The sequence below is a fragment of the Platalea leucorodia genome, assembly GCF_965183815.1.
Source record: "Platalea leucorodia genome assembly, chromosome: 5".
In the NCBI taxonomy this organism is placed as follows: Eukaryota; Metazoa; Chordata; class Aves; order Pelecaniformes; family Threskiornithidae; genus Platalea; species Platalea leucorodia.
This window is the reverse complement of record NC_138827.1, coordinates 80,192,455-80,213,921: the sequence shown is the minus strand read 5'-3', so window position 1 is coordinate 80,213,921 and position 21,467 is coordinate 80,192,455. Positions and strand designations below refer to the sequence as shown.

The following is a 21,467-nucleotide window of genomic DNA, read 5'->3' as shown; positions in this document are numbered from 1 at the left end:
TATGTTACTGTACACCGGTACTTAATCTGTGGGACATCTTTTTCTGTTTTCGCCTTTAGTGCCCAAATCTTCAGCTGTTCTTAGCATCTTTTCATTGGCTTCGGTTAAATCACTGGTTTACACCAGCCCATCTGCTCTAACACTTGCTGATTTAATTTAGAAAGAATGACTGCAAAGGATCAAAAGCAGCAGATTTTACTGAAATACTCTTATATTTTGCTTTTCTTAGATGCCCTTTCCGAATCAACTCATAGCAAGTTTTAATTCTCTTCCCATTGCGCATACTCGTAACTTTATCCATACAGAACTCGAAGATACCTGGCTTGGCACAGAGTGGCTGCCGGGTACCTGAGAAGCAGGGTTCAGCTCAAACACGACCACCCATGACTGACCGCTTCAGCTACAGCCACTGCCACCTTTCTTACGCTGCAGGGTTGCTACACGAAGGCCATCTGTACAGAAGCAGGGTCACGTAACAGCCCTCTGACTTGTAGCCCAACCTCTGAGATCCTAACCTATATTTATGATTGTTTTCTCCATTTTATACACAATACAATGTGCGTATCGTCTTTCTACGTGCTGTGCCTGCAATGACATTTCCTCAAAGCACTTGCCTTCTACGTCTTGGAGCCCTTGTCCATTTGACACCATAAGCACACAGCCATCTACTCGTTTTTTCAGTCATCCCACAAACACGAGGGCTACCTCAGGAGGAAAGCATCTTGCAGCTTCGATCCGTTCTGTCAGTTTTTCCTGGCTTTTCATTAGTGTCCTGATTTGTATTCAGTCAATAAAAAGATTTTCTTCTACTACTTGGTAAAAAAAAAAAAAAATAGTGACAGCCAGGTGCATAATGGTCAATTCAGAAATGCAGTTGCTTACCTCTGCCAGGTTTCAAAGGAAGTGGCAAAAAGAATTATTACTTCTACAAAAAAGGAAGAAAACATATACACAGTGTGTGTGTGACAGAGATGGGCACAGCTAGCAGTCGTCATGAGGTAATGGCAGCTGCAGTCACAACATGGCTGCCTCCGAAAACGGGCCGATTTGCAGAAGTATGACCACTCTACAGTTACTGCTCTACAACGAACGTTCTCCTGGCTAGTCCACTTTTTCCTTCTGCATCTCGGTATCCTGTGCCTCCTGACACAAACCCTGGCTGAGCGCAATCACAGGAAGCCTGGTGACTGGCAGATGGTTTTGAAACATGATAAAAAAACCAGCAATGTTTGTCACCACCAGTAACCAAGGTGGTTGTCACTCTCTGAAGATTTTTCTTGGTCTTGGTTCTTGGTTTCAGTTTTCAGCCTAATTTTGCTCTTTTGTACACTGTCTTCTTTACAGAACAGGCAGGTTACATGGTTGGTCTAATTTTGTTTTATTTCTGTTAGCAAGGGCTAGTCCAATGCATAATGCCGTAATAATAAATTTCATGAATTATCCAGTTGCTACTAAGTGCCTATGTCTCACATAAGCACTGTTTTCTCCTCATCTTGTATAAATCTTTCAGGTATCCCTTCCAAGTTGCATTTAACTGGAGTACAGGTGTTTCGAAGGTCCGGGTGGCTGCCAGACCTCTAGAACTAGTCTCTCTCTTAAGTATGTGAAGGTGTTCCAGAAGGCTCAAGCCACGCTGCTTCTGCACATGCCACATCACAGGGTAGGAGAAGCAGCTGGAGGTTCCTCACCGCACAACACCCTCCCCGACAGTCACCCACAGTTCCTCTGTTCTGGAAGACGGAAACAGAATGGCTGTAATAGCAGTCCTATTCTTAGTAAATCTGCATTTCAGTTCCTTGGCTTCACAGTACAGATACTGTTTGATCCCTATTGCTCATTCTGTCACATGCTGGAGGACAGACATAGTTTCCAGGAGATCTGCTGCCTCCTCTCTCACAGTAAAGAGTATTTCCGACTTTTTATTTGGACAGTTTTATGTCTGCCTAAGCCTCTGTGCTATTTATTTAGGAGATGATAATGTAGTTTTATGGCAGAACCGTCACAGACTCGTGTACTTAAAGAATAGCTTCCAGGTAGTGGGAGATTTTAAGCATCCTTATCACATCATCGTGGCCCATTGTGACCTGCCTTTTGCGATCCCTAACAAACTGAGGATTAAATCTCTTGACACCTGATGCCCCATGGCAAGCCTTGGTCCAGCTGGCTCAGAGATAAAGAGATTTTTAAAATGAAGTATTCCAGGATTACAAGAACTTTAATGGTACATAAAGTATTTGTATAAAAAGTACTTTTGACTGCATGTCTGACATCACTGTATGCCATACAGATGCTTTCTCAGATATTCTAGTTGTTCACCTTTTGTTGACAGAACCATAGAATTCCATTCGAAGTGAGGAATCTGTAGAACAGAATCATACAACCTGAGTGTTAACGCTGGTATAAGCCACATACCATCTTACAGCAAAGAAATATATATGATATCTGTTGTTCTCCACTTGAAGATATTTTATTCCCTGTATCCTTCTAAAACGTAGGCTTATTCTAATACTGAGAAGATTAATTCCTCAATGTAAGATTCTTCTTCATGTAAGTAGAGTCAGTTTGCTTCCAAAAAGCAGCACAGTTGCAGAGGGGTAAAGCAGATGCCCACACAATACAGGCTATGACAACTCCATTACACCATCTCCCACCTTTTGCAACCCAAATCGAGAGAAAAATCCCAGGTCACTATAGTTTGTAATGTTAATATATCAAACTGGAAAGGTGTATCAGTAGCATAACATTTCCTGTCAGGGCAATATGAGAAAGGATGATTATCCTGTTAAAAAAAAACCACCCAAACTTCAGCTTAAAGAAGGATTCTAGCTAAAATTAGAGTAGATGAGTAATTATATATCCAGGAGAATCTGCATTCATGAGCCTCCATTACCCAAATGTTTCTATGCTGCTGGCTGTGAATTATCTCTGGCCACTATTCTGCCCTGTCACAGCACCATCACTGCAGCAGACAGACAGCATCCATACCCCATCTTGCAGCTGCCGCAGCTGTCTCTCTATCACTCAAAGAGGACATGTTCAATCTTTTTCTAGTGTAGAAATCTTTGGTAAATTGAACTGAAACTCTCGTTTCACTTTTTGTCCTTTACTCAGGCTACACTGAGATTGCTAGTTTGCCTGTAGTAAAGTAAGACTGAGACCTTTTGACTTCAGTTTTGCTGCAGCCGCTTTCAGAAAAGGTGCAAGTTCTATGAAGTCCTTACACCATCTTGAGAACAGCTTGGAATTTCCCCCCTAAATGCAAAAATTGCTGTCACCCAATAGGTGCTTTTAACTATTAAAACTTTAAATCTGTTGCAAGGAAAAGGTATCAATCTGCACTATCAATACAACTCAGAAAGGACATAAAATACTGCTGGCTGCTCACCTGAACTACCCGGTACCCCAGCATTTCCAGGTGTCGTTTTTTCACTGCAGGTTCTCCTTTCAGGTGACGTGAATCTTTGCTAAAAGCTTTTGAATCAAGAAATTCCAAAGCAATTCTGCAAACAACAAAAATGTGCATTTAGATGCTGGAGCGTGTCCAGAGAAGGGCAACGAAGCTGGTGAAGGGTCTAGAGCACAAGTCTTATGAGGAGCAGCTGAGGAGCTGGGGTTGTTTAGCCTGGAGAAGAGGAGGCTGAGGGGAGACCTTATTGCTCTCTACAACTACCTGAAAGGAGGCTGTAGCGAGGTGGGGGTTGGTCTCTTCTCCCAAGTAACAAGTGATAGGATGAGAGGAAAAGGCCTCAAGCTGCACCAGGGGAAGTTTAGGTTGGATATTAAGAAAAACTTCTTCACCAAAAGGGTAGTCAGGCACTGGAACAGGCTGCCCAGGGAAGTGATTGAGTCCCTATCCCTGGAGATATTTAAAAGATGTGTAGATGTGGTACTTAGGGCCGTGGTTTTAGTGGTGGACTTGGCAGTGTTAGGTTAATGGTTGGACTTGATGATCTTAAAGGTCTTTTCCAACCTAACCAATTCTATGATTCTATGATTCTACTTTCAGGTCCTACCTGAATAGCAAGAAGTGGTATTTCTAGTTCAGTACCGATAGTTGCAGCAAGACTATTACTAGATAAACCTAACAATTCATAGAAAAAGAAAATTAACCAACTCCCTGAAACTAGATAAAACATTTTCCTCATATTTACCTAGAGATACTTGAACTTCATATGATTGAGAAAAAGCATTTCTTCCCTGCATGTTTTTGTTCAAATGGCAAAAACAGCTAACCAGCATTTTCAAGGCTTACAGTTGAAGAGGTGGGAGGAAAACAGTATTCCAATCTCATGAACCACATTTCAGGAATGCCCTGTCTGCCCTAGTGTACTGGGTCTGGCTGGGATGGAGTTACTTTTCTTCACAGCAGCCTGTATGGTGCTGTGGTTTGGATCCGTGACCAAAGCAGTGTTGATAACATGCCAATATTTTAGCTATTGCTGAAGAGTGCTTGCACAGCATCAAGGCCTTCCCTGTTTCTCACTCTGCACCCACAGTGTATGGGCTGGCGTTGGGAAGAGGTTGGGAGGGGACACAGCTGGAACCTCAACTGGCCAAAGCGATATTCCACACCATATAACATCATGCCCAGCAATAAAATGGGGCCGAGTTTTTCCAAAGTAGCCGTGGCTCTGGCATTGGTCTGCTGGTGGTGAGTGACTGCGTTTGCATCAATTGTTTTCTTTTCCCTTTTTGGTTTTTTTTTTTTTTCTTCTCCTTCTTTCTTCTCTTCACTTATTAAACTGTCCTAATTGCAACCCAGGAGGTTTTTTTCCTCGCTTTTGCCCTCCAGATTCTCTCCCCCATCACACTGCAGGGGAGTGAGTGAGCAACCGGGTGGGAGCTTAGTTGCCGGCTGGGGTCAACCCACCACACCTAGGAAGGTTAAACCTCATAAAGCTTTGGAAAAAGGAACAGAAAAATAAACAGGCTAGGGGTTGCAACAACTGTTTAGGACACAAGCATCAAAAACCTGGTCTAAACTTGATTTAAACTTGGAAGCTTCGAAAAGCTAATGTGCAAGAATTCAATGTTCTAACCTCTCAGCTCCTGGTGGCAGAGCCTTTCTCCCTTCATCCTTGATGTCATGTCTCAAGTGTGTTCTCTCCACATCATCCAAAGGTATACTCTGAGCCATATAGGAAAGAGGCTTTTTATTTTCATCCAGAATGCACTCAAAATCTGCGAGAAAACACAACAAACCTGTTTACTGACCAAAAAAAAGTGAAATAATTTGATCTGTACAGTGTTTACTTCTAGAAAAACTAAGTGATAACCATAATTAGAGATACCCAAAATTATTTATATTATGCAGAACTTTCTAGAAACTGTATTTTATAGAGCAATTTCTTCTTTGCAGTACCTTGTGGCGACATGCCAAGGGGCTTCCTAATCTTGGCGATAATAGTGATATCAGAGGTCTCCTTAACAATCGTTAGAGGATTAACTTCTCACCTATTTCATAGTAGTATGGTGTGAGAACGGATATTCTTGCGTAATGGCTCCCTCCTAAGATCTCTGTCAGCATTCTGTGAACATGCTGTCGCACTGGATTTATTCGGCTACTGCCTACAAAGACAAAATAAAGAATTCATACATCAAAACTTCCACAGCCAAAGTTTTGAAAATAGCACTTTGTGACACTGCATTTTTGACAGCCAGCCTACTGAATTAAAGCTTTCCCACAGATCCCTGGTGTTATTCCATCATAATTCAGAGACTGTGTGATCATCTTTTGGGTGGAAAGTGGCAGGTGCCTATTAAGCATGCATTTCATATCCAGACTTTCCATCCCAGGATTTTTCCCATTCACATACTACAAACACTTTAGTTTCAGGTTTCATCTGTTGGATTTTGTTTGCTTTTAATCATGCTTAGTCACTTAAATAAGTATTTACTTATTTTGCATCTATTACAGGCACACCACAGTAGCTGTCACTTCTCTGTCTGCTTTTAATGCTTTGCTCCATTAAATATCTCCAGTTTCAGAAATAAAGCAGTTGGGTTTGTTGAATAGCAAAGCAGATCTCCCCCATGAGAATTAGTGGAGGAGATACTGAGTTTGCATTAGCTGGATTTTCTGATCTGATCACTATTCTGAAAGATCTCAGCTGCTACACTTCATGACCAGCCTATTTCTCCACCTCTCATCCTTGATGGATCTTGATTCTTCTGAGGAAGATGACAGCAGTGAGTTCAAAAGGAGGCAGCAAAAATGTTCACCTTGAAATATTTAAGTCAAACATTCAGTCTTGTAAGTGAAGCAGGGATCAAAGTGACCCATCTCCTCCAGCAGGCAATCCTAATGATCCTCTTCCTGCCTCTCCATCCTCCGTGCCATATACACTGTTTCTGTGTATTTAAATTTTATTTCTTATGAAGAAATATCCCACCTCTATTACATTAACTCTCACGGGGAAAACTGCTTTGCTATCTGTCGCACTATTAAGCGGTTGCACTTTCCAAGAACACATCCTCAGCAGATAGAGGCGTGCGCCTTTCTGAGCTTCTATTGTGTGCTAGTGTCAACGTGACAGTTTTCGAAGAAGCATCTAGCAGACTGTTGAAAATACTAGTAACAAGGGCAGCTTTTCCTCTCCAAAATTACTTACTGTTACGAAAGGCACGTTGGCAGTAGCGCTCGTGAAACCAAGGTATGTGAAACTCCGGGCATTCGAGACAGACTGCTCTGTTCAATTTCATGAGGTTCGAGCGGACCCTCTGCTTTAGGGTATCAGGCAGGACTGAGTTAAACAAAATAAAAAAGTGTGAACTGAAATGTGGAAAGTCCAACACATTGAACTAAATGGATACCTCTGAATTCTTTACTAGAGATGCAAAGATCTGTGTACTATGGCATTTATAAAATTCATGCTTAGAAAGTTCTCAAAATCCCTGAGGAAAAAATGAAAAATAAAAGTTTTGCTCAATATTAAGAACAACAGGAAGACAGAAGAAAGAAGCAATTTAAACTCTCTTGTATCATTTAACTTTTAATGAAGTGGTTGAAGGCAAAATGGCAACAGTACACTGATAGCGAACAACATACAGGTAGAGAGGAAGGAAACAGTCAGACAAACACACAGTCTCTTATTTAGAGAGAAGAGACCGGTAGGACTCATTTCTTGCAGACAAGAATTCCACATTATTTCTTGAGCTTTGTGCCTATTTCTAGTAATAAATACCACACTCAGGTCATTTTATTTCCAATAAAATTGAAGAATTATTAAATACTGAGTGCAATAAGTTGACTATAAGATTTGTTTTAAATGAGCTTCTCTCATCTGTAATACAAGTCTGTACTTTTGAAACAAAGCACAAATTTTTGTTCATTCCTTCCCTTTTAGCACTCAAATAATGACTAGATTATATAGAGGGGTCTTTCCAGAAAACTGAATCGTTTAAAGAGTAATTCTACTTCTTAAGTCATATATAGGCCCACAATTCCATTTTATGCCAAATGCTACGTAATCAAATTCATCAGAGAGCTAGATATCTACCTTCAAGTTGAGCATCCAATTTGCTTAGGAAAGAAACATTAAATATCCTCGTTATCAGAACTGGAGGAAAATACCCAGCCACTGCCAAAACATGACCAAGCAGCACCAAGTGGTGAGTTTCAAAACAACCTTTAAAAACCAGACAGAAATCCATATTAACACATGACGTGAAGTTGAAAGGATTTGCAATGCGCTCCCCGACCTCCCAAATCATCCATGTTTCTCTCTTAACATACTAAATGAACACACAGGCAGACTGAGGACTACCTCTGCTAACTGCACCAAGGCGTAAGGTAACTCTTGCCAGGTCTTTGCAGGAGGAAACTAGTTAGTCTTAAAAAAAGGTAACTCTACACTATTTCACTAGACAGGAAATTTTCACAGTTCTGTGAGGTTGTATCATCAATCAATCAATCAAAAAAAAAAAAAAAAAAGTCCACAAATTTCCTCTACAACTTAGCCTTTCTTTGTGATGAATCACAAAATGTATCCTGTCCCCAAATGATGATTCCTTGGGGAACGCCATAAAAATTCTATCCAACAGCACAGCGACTTAATCAGAATTTTCACTTGCTTTTTACTACACTCAAGATACCTTGCTAGTCTCTTGCTAGTCCACAGTAATTTTGGAAGGGTGAAATGAAGCTAGAAAGCCCAACGTCAAATCTTTGTCATGGTTCAACCCCAGTAGGCAGAGTATTAATAGTAACATACAGACACACTTTTTTCTTTGCTTAAAAAAAATGCCATTCTATTCCCATTCAGTACAAATAATATTTTCCAATGATACTCAGTTATTTGGTGATAGAATATCTTTGTCTAATGCACTTACTCAAGTTAGAAGTAAGATGTTGGATACATCTCTCAAAGAACTCTTCATTGGCAGGAGGGTCATAATTCAGAGCAGAGAAAAGGAAGAGAATAAAATAGATTTCAAAGGGGTGGATCTGGAAAAAAAGACATCCTAAATTAAGCCACTGCAAAATATCCTAATATTGCTTTACAATAAAAAAGGGTTTTATAATTCATTCAGAATTGGGAGATTTAAGACTAGGTGAGCTATTTTCTAAATTTTTTTGTCAACTTCTTCCTGGAGAAAAATATTAAAACAATAAAATGCAGAAATCATTAAAATTGCAGCTATGGCTAAAACTTAAAATCCATTTCATGTAGACGATCCAGCTGTTCCTGTATACTTAGACTTTAAGCAGCTTTTAAAAAGGTTTCCCATTAAATGCTCTTAAAGAAACTGAACTGTCATAGAATAAAATCAAAGGCTTATATAAATACAAGATGGGGGGGGGGGGGGGGACAGGGACACAAACAGCAAGAAAACACAGTAATTTTGACCAAAAAGACAGGCTATTGGGGAAATCCCCACAAGAATGAGTAATGTAAAAATATACACTGTGTGATGTGGCTATTTGTAAAGAAGTTAAAAAAACACTTATTTTAGATGGTCAAACGTAAAGCTGAATGCAAAGGATTATGGTTGACCTAACACTGACTGACTGAACAATAAAATAAGAAAGGAAAAATAAAGAGAAGTAAGTGCAAAATAATATACATGGAAGCAAAACAGCTTTGAGTGACCATGGAAAAAGATGAGCTCCAAATCAGGTACACTGAAGAAAACTCTTAGAAACACAGTGTGGATTGTGCTCTGAAACACATTAACTACTAACCTGTGCTTTCTTACCGAATAACTTACACAGTCGATAGAAAGAAAAACTGTAATACCTTGCCTATATTTTCAACAGTCACAGAAGCTATTCTGTCAAGTAATGAAGGACAACGGTGGTTCGTTTTTATGAGAAAAAAAGACAACTGTAATACATTTGCCCGTGTTATTTGGTCTATCAAGCGTTGACACATGGCCATAGTTTCCTCATTGAGGACTTCTTCAAACCACTCTCCATTCACATGTGTAAGTTCTTCCAACAGAAGATTTAAGTTGTTGGCTTTCTGAAGCCTCTGAAATCCAGAGTCATTTAGTTCTTGCAGAAGCTTTATACATAGCTCAGAACTGTTTTGCCAGTGCAACTGGTCATAATGATTCCATTTGACAAGAGCTGTAGCAATGCAATTCAAATGATGGAGCCTGCATTGAGGCAGAGCTGCTGCTGCCTTGTTTATAATGATTTCTTCCACTTGAAAGGAAGGAAGCATGGCCAGAACACGAATTATTGCAGCGGTATCAGCAGGTATGACACTAGATTTTAAAAAGCTGGAAGAGAGACAGAAATAAAAACAGACTATCAGTACTGACAAAGTGCAAATGTTTAAAAAAAACCCAAATAAGTTACATGCATGAAAAGTCTATTTTAAAAATCAAAAGCTGCACATCAAATATAAAATAACTAGAACATTAATGACATGCTAGAAATTCACACAGTTACTGACTACCATCTTTTTTCATTGAAATTAACTTCTTCCTTCTAATATATTCAAAACTGAAAAAGGGAAGAAGACAGGGAGCATGTCAGTCAGCTGGTGAGGCTTCAAGTGTTACTGATAAACACAGAAGTCCTCAAGTAAGGGCAGAAGGTCCACCTTTGTTAATGCAGTCTGTGGGTTGCTGGGCATGGATAATTTCTGTGATTTCTGTCCCAGGGAGCACTGGGTTCTGAGCTGCCTGAGGAAGAGGAAGGCATCATCCACAAAAAACGTACAGCCAGGGTACTGCATTCCCACAGAGGCTGAGCAACGGAAGCAGCAGTAGCAGACCTCTTCTCCCACGATTCCAGAAATGGTTTCTCTTTCTATGTTGCAACTGTACAAGCCTGAGAACTAACTAGACAGTTCTTCAATCAAAAGAAGAGTACTTCTGCCTCACACTTTCACTTGTCCCAACCATGGCATTCTTAATGTACGTTTTTCATTACTTGTTCCTTTAAACATCAAAGACGACATTAATACCTACCCTCCCTATAAAGTACCAATCAAAATTTCCTGTTCGATGTCATTATATTGCAGAGGCCAAGGGGCAAGGGGCAAAAAAATCTAATTTTAAAACAGATCATATCTATTAGCAGATACTATTGGGTCTATAGTCAAGACAACAGCCACTTCCTATCCTCTGATTTACATGTTTAATAGAATCAAATACTTTTAACAGCTCATTACTTCTTCATATTTTATGAAAACAAAACAATTTAACACCTTAGCTTGTTATTTAAAATATTAAGTAGACAACTGTTTAATACCTAAATAGCTACATTTCCAAGAATATACACTTACCCAAATAGCAACATTTTTAGTTTGGCAAACAGCTCCAGATTGTGGCAACGCAACGCCACCAAGTACTGCGTTAACTTTACCAACTGTAATACATGATAGCTATCCAAGTGTTTGTGCAGAACAGAAGCCATTCTGAATACAAAGAGAAAAAGATGACATGGTATTATGCTAATACAGAAGATACTGCAAAACCCAACATCCCACATGAAGAAGGGGTGTCCCGTGGTGCACAGTACCTAGGTGGAGGGTTGCACATAATGCACTCCTCTCCACCCCAGTTTTGACAGTGTTCCACTAAGACACAGCAGCCTCTCTCCACTTAGTGAATTGCAAAATTAAAGCCCTCATCACAGCAAAACAGCTACTTCACTCTAATAATTTCTGTTGCAGATTTTACAATCAGTTACACTTAGAGTAGACCAAGAATGGGATAAACTCGAACAGCTTCAGCACCACTGTACTCACTTATATAATAGTGGTTGCTACAGCTATGTTGGTCTAAAGCTGCAAGAGGGGGCTAGATTTGTAGGGAAAGATAATACCTTAAGAACTTCTTTAGACAGTGAGATTCAAGGAGAAAAAACATTAATTCACCTGGTCTTCCCTTTAATACCACTCCGTTCCACAGTACTACTTGTCCTTTTTCTTCCAAGGATCTATTTGGTTCATACAACGACATTCAATCCAGTTCTTGCTCACAACCTGCATTTAACTCTGCTGCATCTGTGACATCTCTGATGCTACATCTTCTGCGCCCAAAACCTCAACTGCTTTTCCCTTCATTGTATAAAAGATATTACCTCTCCCTATAACCAATGTTCAGTTTACAACCGCAGAAAATCTGGCCCAGGTTCTTAAAGATGCAAGATTTAATAGTTTCAAGTAGGGCACAATGACTTGTGAAAAAACAATTCACATCAGTAACAGGATCTCCTAGGTAGGACACATTCTCTGCAACTTACTATATTCTCATTTGTCTTACCAGTTTGCAGTAATTGAGAGAGGCTAAGTTTACTGAAATAGGATCACATATTTGTAAATAAGCCCAAAATTATATTACATTAACTTGGTAGGGTTGAAGTGCCCTTCTATGAAATTCCTAAACTGCCTCAATTACTTCCGGGTCAAGCTGTGATATTGTAAAATCTGTAATAGCTAATTATATATAGTGTATATGCATTTGTGTGCAAGTGACATGCTCTCCACTCCCAACTTACTGGATATTACATAGTTTTCCATACTAAATGGAAGTAGTTTACCTAGAGAATACAACTTCTTAGAAGTATCAAAAAAATTACTTTTTGAGTAGATGAGAATGTCTGCATTTCATTTTCTGCATCGTCTTCAGTATTACCAACACTTGCTGACTGCTAAATTCTTCTGCCATCCGCACTCCAGTTAACAGCAACCTAAAGAGGAAAAGAAAAGATGTATTTTCCAAAGAAAAACAGTCTAAAATCTCCAGCAAAGATTACAGCCATTTTCTTTGTCTAGGAGGGAAAGAACCAATAGACTACTTCAGGAAATACAGGAAAACAAATTCCCCCAAACTAGAGACCTTTGTTCTGTGGGCCCTTCCTCTAGGCAGTTGATCTGCATGACACAAATTGAGAGATGTGAGTGTGTTCGATCAGTACATATTGCTCTGGTGCTAGAAACCAGCGAGTCCAGCAATTCTGAAAGCAGACAAGAAGTAAGGAAGGTACTCTAAGACACTAAACAATTCATGATCAATCAGCAAGCTACAGATAACAGAATCAAACATGCATTGAACTGGTTCTGGGGCATATAAAGCCAATGATTTTTTTCTACCTCACACTGATTTTTACCAAAAAAAATTTATTTTTTTTTTTTTTTTAAATCTAGGAAAAGCTTTTGGAACTCTCAGCTACGGCAAAACCAACACAGGCTTGCAGTATATCCAGTTCTCTGAATAGAGGCAAACATCCATGAAGAAAAGTCTGAAAATATGACTAATTGTAATTAATACAGCAAATTCTGCCTAAAACCACAGACTTTGAGAGACCCATGACTAATACCACCCCCAAATAGGATTCTGTACCACAAGGAAAACAGGCAGAGAAAAATCTGCCACACAATACTATGCTCTAATTGCTAAAGAAATGCCGAAGTGTTCCCTGCTGACGACCTTTCATATAGAATAGGACGTACAACAAACTGGGACAGGACAAGACTCAAGCTGTTTCAGCTACTGCCAGTCTTAAAAAGGAAAAAGCAATACATACCACTGCATACATTTCTCAGAGGAAAGACAGAAAGTTTTTCACTACTATCCACTGTGAAAGGAAGGCTGTGGTCTAAGAGACAGAGCTACAAGATGGCCTTGCATAACAGCATTCGCATACCCTTTGGTTATTGGATCCCGCTTCCTATGCAACTGTTTTAAGACAAACTGGTATGACAATGTTTCCACAATGAAATAATACATTGCTACAAAGTTACAACTAGGAAACTTAATGCTCAGCTCACAGATGGGCTCAGAAATTCCTCCAACCACTAGTACATTTTTAATTTCTGTGCAAGACTACGTATATATCATAAATAAGACAAAATTGCTAACAAACTTACCTTTCTCTTACCTTGGATCCTGCCATAGGCCCAAGGGTAAAAAATAATTTTGCGAAGGTTTCAGGATCATAATAATCAGCTATAGTTTCAGACAGCAGCTGTTTAGCAACCAAGCGGAATTCAGCATTGTCAAAACCCAGCTGCTCATACAGTCCAAAAATAAGACTAATACTGTGTATATCAAGACGGGAGGCACTTTTAAGGAAAATGTTGTTGCATTTTTCTAGCAATGGATGATATCTCAGTTTAACATTTTGAAGAAACTGTAGTATTCTTTTGGCATAGTTGAAGTGGACTTCATCCTTTTCTTCCAAGAGCTGTCCAGCCTTGTGCAGTAATCGATCTCGAAAACTCTGTGAGATAACATCAGATATGCTGATCATCAAAACTGATAAGACCCTAAAAAATTCAAAAAGATTTTACACTTACACATTGAACATGATAAGTAATAAATTTTAGATTTCTAAAATAAACTGCACAAAGAAAGGAACATTAGTCAGGGTGTTACTGGCTTCTGCGTAAAAAGGAATTTTAAATCTAACACAAAAAAAACAGATGAGCAAAAACCATTTCTCCTACTAAAGTAAAAATTCTGCTTTCAGTGAATTTCTGAAACGGCTGGGCTTTTTCAACCATCCCCTACAAAGTTGTATGCAATGAAAGCGTTTGCCTAAGGCAAGACCCTGACTTGCCTGATTCAAATTTGCAAAAAGATCTTGAACGTTCAATGGCAACTAAAGAAACCCGAACTATTCTCAAGTGACAGAATGGGGAGAAGAGTCTTTGTCACTCCTAAAGACAGAATCCCTTCCTAAGGGAATAAAACTTATGACCACAGGGAGAGTAATTTCTGTAAAGAAATGCAGCCCCATTCAAAGAGTGTCATGAGCAGGCTCCTCACATCCACAAAAACAAGTGTTGGGACTGCTGGTGCTGCATAACGCAGAAAAAAGGAAGAGCTGCCTTTGCTATAATGGCCCAGGGGGAACAGAGGCAAGAAAAAGAAGCTTGGACTTCTTTGACTAGGGCCAGGTTTCAGTAATTTTAATATTAGGTTAATGCACTAGGCATGCTAGCAAGAGAATTGATTAATTCAACTTGACAAAAAAAAAAATGCTCTGAAGATAAATAAAAATAACATTACTTTAAGACTCCTTATTGCTATTCACAATAGTAAACTAAATTCATGTCATACTAGTGAAACTATCAATGTCAAGGAAGAAAAACATCTTCTGGTGATGAGTCAATAGCCTCTAAATTCTGAAAAAAGTCCACGTAAAATTTAGAATCAGGATAAAGCAGTATCTGCTGTTTTTCAACTGGAAGTAGAACATTAGTTTTAATTAAGTATTTAAATTGGTTATAAAGAAATTCTTCACAAAATCATTGGGAAAATTACTTCACCTAAGCAGACCTGTCCATGAAAACGAATGCATGAATACAAATCACCTCTTTTCCACAAACCCCGAACTGAAGAAAAGCAACCTCCAGTTGAGAAAAAGGGAAAGTGTTCAACAAAGGCTGCTCAGTAATTGCGACATATTGCTTCTCCTGCTACTCAATTTCATTCTGACACCTACCTTATATCCTGTATAGAATCCAGTTTCATGTCCACAATATGAGCTACTTTGCCAATTACGGGACTGCAATGTCTGTGTTGCTTGTATAAGCACAGTGCAAATTTAGACAGAGCTGGCAAACTAAGGCTGTCAAGACATCAAAGACAGACAGACAGAATATTTACCTTTTATTTCTAGTGAATAACTAAAACCAAAACTCCACTTCAACAATTATATAAAAAGGTTATATTCAAATTACAAAACAAGGCAACAAATATCTAAGCATTTTCTATTTGGTCACCTGTAGTGATACCTTGGACTTCGCCAAAACACCTAGGTATTTTATATTAAAGCATGTTGTGCACGTGGAGCTCCACAAAAAGCAGAAGTTGTTCATTTAACCAGACCAGCATAAGAAACCTATGAAGATTACATTCTCAAGCAATGATGTGAAATAGCTAAAATAAATGTGGGAGATTTACTACCTGAATGTGATTTTGTGTTCAAGCTACACTGAATTTATTTACTTGTCAAGATGCACCAGGTGTTAAGCTGGGAGAGACAATTCTACGATGCTGGTGCCAAGACTGACACTAGCTTCTGCCATTAACCTGAGATTAAAGGATGAAAATTACAATATCCAAAAAAAAAATTTCAAAACAACCCAACAAAAAACAACAACAACAAACTGCACAAAGGGAAAATGTTGATGTTTTAATACAAAAGGTCTTTACTAAAATTGAGATGAGCAGGGTTCTAACAACCATTTAAGAGCTGGACAGCAAGGACTAAGATAAAACCGTAAATATTAAAACCTGCAATTTACTTCAAACACATAAATCTACATAGACAATATATTCCAAAATCTTAAGTGTCAGTCCCCGTTGTTGCAGTATCTGAATCTCTCAAGAATTTGTGTACGTCAATACTCAAAGCCTCCACATGTATAATTTCCAAAACCTTCAAAAATACAACTGACATTTAAAATACTCACATAATGTTTAAAACATCTCATAAATACTCTTTGAGAACCCTGTGTAGCCTCACGTGAAGCAAATCACACTTGCAACTTATACCTTTCACAAAGCATAATAGTACAGTACTTGCCTTTCTAATCTTTTCCATGCTTCCGTAACAAGCACTTCTGCTAGAGAATCGTGGTCTTCAACATTGAGCCTTCAGAAGAAAGACATAATAGTTTGAAGATTGCTTCAAAAGTTATAAAGAAATAAGACATATATCCTTTCATTATTTATCATAACATTTTACTTTTCTGTCGCTCGCTCCACTCAAACAGATCATATGCATTAATAATCATAACTCCATTTACTGGGAGTACAAAACAGATCAGTTCTGCCTGCCCCTCAAAAACTGAGGCACAGGACGTTAAATTGTCTGTTTCACACAGTCAGAGTATGGAAGCTGGAACAGGGCAGTCTCCCAATCTCCTTATAAGATGGCTTTGTAGTCAAAATTCCATCTCTTTTTATCACCAAATACAAAACGTATAGATGTGGAATTCAACATAATGCTGCTTACCTCAGAATACTATATAGGGTGTCCACTATGGCCTCATCTTCCATGTGTTCCACCTTGTTTTCTGCTAAAATGCAAAGGGTAAGAAACTGGGAGTGATTTCTTATATAGTCAGTAGTCCTTAAGAGAAGCGGCCTCTTCTTTTGCAATTGCCACAGCATGTTCAATGCAATTCCCACATGTTTTTCAGAAAGCCTGGCCTTGTTTTTTCCAACAAGGCTGAACACTTCATCTTCATGGGTGCAGCTATTTATCTGGCTCAAAAGCAGATCACTACTCAGAGTCCGAGCTTGGTAATATCTCAGTGTAAACAAGCAAACCTGCCTCAAACAAAGCATTTTGCTGTGCCTACCAGCTATCTTTAAAGTGTCCAGAAAGATTCTTCTTTCACTTTTCACAGTAAACCATGTTGTTACATAGAACAAACTCAAGTATTTGAAAAACAGAAGATCATTTTTCTTTCATCCTGTATGGTCACTGTGTTAAGAAGAATTCAATTCTGAGGTACCTGTAATGAGATAGAATTAAAGCAGTTAAGTACAGTCATAACTACTAGATAAAAATCAATGTCTCTACCTTTTAATGTTCTGAGTAAGGTAAGCTTGAGAAGAACCTACAGCCTGAATTCGTCTCAGAGAAGCTCCCAACAATGAACACTGACATGCTCACAAGCACTAAGAAAAGTTAGCTCACTTGGTAAGTTTTCAAATTTAGAAACCCGCCTTTAAAAGGCACGTGTGCTATCATGCTACTACCAAGAAGGCAAAGCCGAGCTTTTTAACATGCAGGCACCGCATGACTACATCAAGTGAGGCTTGCTCTCAGTAGGCCACTCCATAATCCCAAACTGGGGTCCGGGAACTGCCAGAAAACACAATTATTGGTGGTAAAACGAAGTGAGATGGCAAGAGCTCCTGAGCCGGCCTCACTGGATTTCTCTGGCTGTATATATGCATCCATCCCACAGTCATATCTACGGTACCCCGTCTATGAGCCTCTCCCAGAGTTTCCTTTCCACTCTGCTCTTTTTAGTACGTGGTCTATGTCTTATAAACACATGAAGATTTTGGTATACGGCTTCTAGTCAGGAAGGTTGATCACCTTTGTAATATAGGATACTGATCAGTCACAATACAATCAGTTGATATCACCCACTGCACAAAAGAAAAGCAATCTAATTCCCCAAATTATAGTGGAAGCTACAGCCTTATCTATTGAAATTTGGTAAGTATTAAATTGTTTTCTTAATATATCCCCCAATTTGTACACAGTGCTAACAACTATGTATTCTACAACCTACAAAATCAGTTCCAAGCTGCAGAACACAAACCACTGGTAGTAAATGCTGTGGCACACCAAAAAGACCCATCAAATTCTCTTAACTCAGAGATCATGGAAAAGTCTAGAAGTCTTGCCGTAGGAGACATAATCATTAACAACAAAAATTATCAACATACCATACTTCCTGTAAACTTGAATGCTCTTCAACTGTAGGCATGATTCCATCAGTGTAACACTACCAAGGCGATGGCAACAGCACGCACTAGGTCTAGTGAGAAAGAAAAAAACCTCACTTTTACTCTTCTGATTCTCTCCCCCATCAGGGTGGGGGGAGTGAGAGAGCAGCTGCGTGGTGCTTAGTTGCTGGCTAGGGTTAAACCACAACACTTTCTTATTTGAGCAGTCTATGTAAGGCACCGAAATCATTCCACAAAATTGGATATAGCTGGATTTCTTTTGATGTCTGCACAATCAGCTTCAGAGAATAAAAAGTCATACGACATACTGTACTACACTGCTGTCGCCGACACTGGGGCAGATACAAGGAAAGCTAAAAGGAAGTCATTTTAATTTATGATCTATTATAATATGCAATGTTTTCTTCCCTATGCAAAATGCAACCATACAAAAATAAAATGTACAAATTTTCCAGATATTATATATTAAGTACCTTTTATAATAACATTTTGCTTTATAGTCTGTTTTCAGAGATTGCTTTTATTGCTTCTATTTGTTCCATACGATAGTTGTCTTTACAAAGAATTTATTCCACTTTATCACTGAGAAAAGTTGTGTGACATTATTTATTCCATGTAATCTCCATAAGAAGTATTTTTGGGCTTTCCTTCTTAGTATGCAGCCACATGCTTTTAGAAGTAGCTGGGACTTCTAATGAGATTTTATAATGTGTATTAAATAAGCTAAAATACAGATCAAAGGTTGGTCAAGCCACTGTTAAATCACAATCTACTAATCTTCCACAAAGTCTCAAGTACTAAATTAACCACATTTACCAGACCATTTGACAATTTTTTTACCCCACAGATTTTCCAGTTAATTACAAATACTTTTTCTGTTCCCTTTCACCATGGAGATGCATGTAGATGGAGCAAATCAGATACGGTGACAATAATCAAAAGCAGAAGTGATTGACTGTTCCACCAACAGCTCCTAAGCAGAAGTCGCAATACAGAGTTATCAGAATTACTGAACTATACAAACTACCTAGTTTAAAGAGAGGAAAAAAGCATTTCCCCTCTAATGACATGATAGTAAAGTACAGCTTGAAAACCAGCACAAATTTTTAACCTTTTTGTATGACCATGTCCAGAGTCCTAGCTGCAAATGAAGGTTTTTTTTTCCTTAATCCTGTTTTAGAGAACTAAGACAGCATCAGACAAATACTTTTAAGAGAATACTGATATATTTAAACTTGATTTTAAGATTTCATGTACTGTACTATAGAACATTAAGCAAAGGCTTTTTATTAGTGTATTTTTGCCTTGCTTACTGTACCTCTCTTTTCATATGTCCATTCGATGGAAAAAATAGTTACAATATCAATTCACATTTACTCCCCACAGTACTGGCAAGCTAAGCTGCCAGAAGACAGGATGAAGCAGATACCCGAAGAGAATATAAAAACTTCAGACTCAAATAATTTCCTTGCAAGCCCAGGTAACACATCCTTTCCCCTTCTCGTGCTGCAGTGGACCTTGCACCCCCTATCCTAGTGACTGGGAACCAGGATCTCTAGCTAAAACAGTCTGCAGGAAGTTTCCAAATAGTTCTCTTTCTGGAAGGTATTTAGCAGAGGCAAGTGATTTAACCACTTAACCCATATGCAATTTTAAATTGTAATTAATTCTAATATCTTATAAAGAGGAAATCGATACGAAACGTTGGACGTTTTGAAACTTACAAATACATAGATTAAAAATAGAAAATTTGTATCTACTTAATAGCTATTTCTAAAGTGCTCTACTTAGCATGCAAAATATACAGTAAAAGGACAATACAGTCTTTAAAATCACTTCCTATCAGTTGAAACACAGTAAGCATTCTCAAGGCTGTATTACAAACTACGGTGAGCCAGGAAGCCTTCCACAAAGGACAAAATGCGGACACCCGCCACTCCCCAAGCATAAAAAGTATTAAAGTAACTAAGAGAGCTGCTTGTGCGGCACAGGGTGTTTTTCACCCGCCGGCCAGGGTCACCTCAGTTTCGGCGAGCCACGCCGTGGGCAGCACAAGATCGCAGTCACGGGGCACCGGCGGCGGCCTACCTCACGTCCTGCCGCTGCCCCGCGCCGCCGGGGCACCCGCGGAAAGCCCGCCCGCGCCCACCTGCCGCTCGCCTCCTCCTTTCCCGCGGGGAGACTTTGACCCAGAAGCGCCTCAGCAGGAGCGGGGGAAGGGGCCGAGCCCCCACACAGGCCTCAAGGCGGCGGGCGGGGCCCCGCTGCCCCCACCCGCACGCAGGGGGCGAACCGCTGCGTCAGGCGCCTTTCCCGCCGCCGCCCGGCGCTCCCTCGGCCACGTTTAGGCCAGCGGCGGCTGCATTGAGCGCGTACGCTCGGGGGCGAAGAGGGCACTGCCGCGCTCGGCGGGAGGAAGCTGCGGGCCCGGCCCCCCGGAACCGCCTCGCTCCGCCGCGGCCGCCCGCACGGAACGGCAGCCGCCGGCGGAGCACAGCAGGAGGGCGGCGCTGCCCGGGCCGTGCCCCAGCCCGCCCTCTCCTCACGCCTGGCGGGGAGGTGGCGGCGGCCTCTGAGGGACGGCCCGCGGGGCTCCCGGGGCGGCGGCAGGCCGAAGCCGCGGCCCCGGCTGTAGGCCCCGCCTGTGCGCCGGCGGGGCGCGGGATGCCCGGCGTCCGCTAGCGCTGGCTTAAGCGAGGGCTGTTGAAACGGCAAAGTCCAGCACCCGGCTAGGTTAAATAAGAAAAGAACCGGTGTCATCTGCGCAGCTTTTGAGACCTCCCCGCGCCCGCAGGCCGCAGCCTGAGAAGTGCTCGGCTCACTTTTTCACCAGGTGCTGCCTGCATTCAAGGCACGGCTGGGCACCGCCGCCTCGACGGGAGCGGGCGGTGGAGCCTCGGCGCCCCCCGTGCCTCTGCGCTGCCACTCGCCGTGCCTGTGCCCCCGGACCCGGCATTGCTCATCGGCTGAGATGTCAGGAAATGCAGGGAGAAAGGGGAAAGTCCAGCCCGTTAGACCTTCCGAAGGAAATAAAAATAATAACACGAAAGTTCTAAGGTCATCGTGATCATTGAGGTCATTAATAAACGCAACGTTTATATAACGCATTCTGAGGGGAAAAAACAGTCTTCCCTGCCTAGAAAAATCACAAAAGGGACTGAAGTTCAGGAAGGATGAAGGTCAAAAGTTTGGCTTCACCGTACTGAAACTAACATTATTTTACAAAATAATTTTTTTATGCTTCACAAAAAAAGAAGTTAGAAATGTATGAGCTATTGCTTATGTTATATACGTATAGCTCCAGGTCATCTTTCTGGACCTTTTCTCACGACCAATGATAATAACAAAGATATTGAGATAAAATGATAACGTTGTCCCAAAAAGCAGGGAGCTTTTACCCAGTGTGCAAAGAGCCGAGTAACACAGAGAGTCGAGGTAGTTTTGTTTCATGTCTGCGCGGAGATGGGCGCTCGGTGGTAACTCGGCAAAGCTAGCACACCTTGGCTAGCACACAGTGACATGTTACACATTCGGAGTAGCTCTTAGCCCTGTTTTTACCATTCCTC

The 21,467-nt window shown here is 40.4% G+C and overlaps 1 protein-coding gene across 4 annotated transcripts; it reads right to left on the bottom strand.

The window, feature by feature from the left end:
- Nucleotides 1-1,404: 1,404 nt before the first annotated feature.
- Nucleotides 1,405-20,362, bottom strand: FASTKD1 (FAST kinase domains 1). 4 transcript variants are annotated; one of them, XM_082314427.1, is made up of 16 exons: nt 17,881-20,362; nt 16,776-16,931; nt 16,427-16,490; nt 15,995-16,063; nt 14,909-15,034; nt 13,329-13,727; nt 12,038-12,148; nt 10,740-10,871; nt 9,240-9,726; nt 8,332-8,446; nt 7,500-7,628; nt 6,612-6,743; nt 5,455-5,568; nt 5,040-5,181; nt 3,386-3,500; nt 1,405-2,359 (listed from the first exon to the last, which is right to left on the bottom strand). In XM_082314427.1, exons 3-16 carry the CDS (start codon nt 16,468-16,470, stop codon nt 2,270-2,272), a joined length of 2,205 nt encoding a protein of 734 aa, XP_082170553.1. In that variant the 5' UTR covers nt 16,471-16,490; nt 16,776-16,931; nt 17,881-20,362; the 3' UTR covers nt 1,405-2,269. The 4 variants fall into 4 exon arrangements, with proteins under 4 accessions (XP_082170553.1, XP_082170550.1, XP_082170551.1 ...); XM_082314424.1 differs by having other exon boundaries at nt 16,427-16,931; nt 17,881-17,972; nt 19,990-20,362; XM_082314425.1 differs by having other exon boundaries at nt 16,427-16,931; nt 17,881-17,972; nt 20,051-20,362.
- Between the last annotated feature and the right edge of the window lie 1,105 nt (nt 20,363-21,467).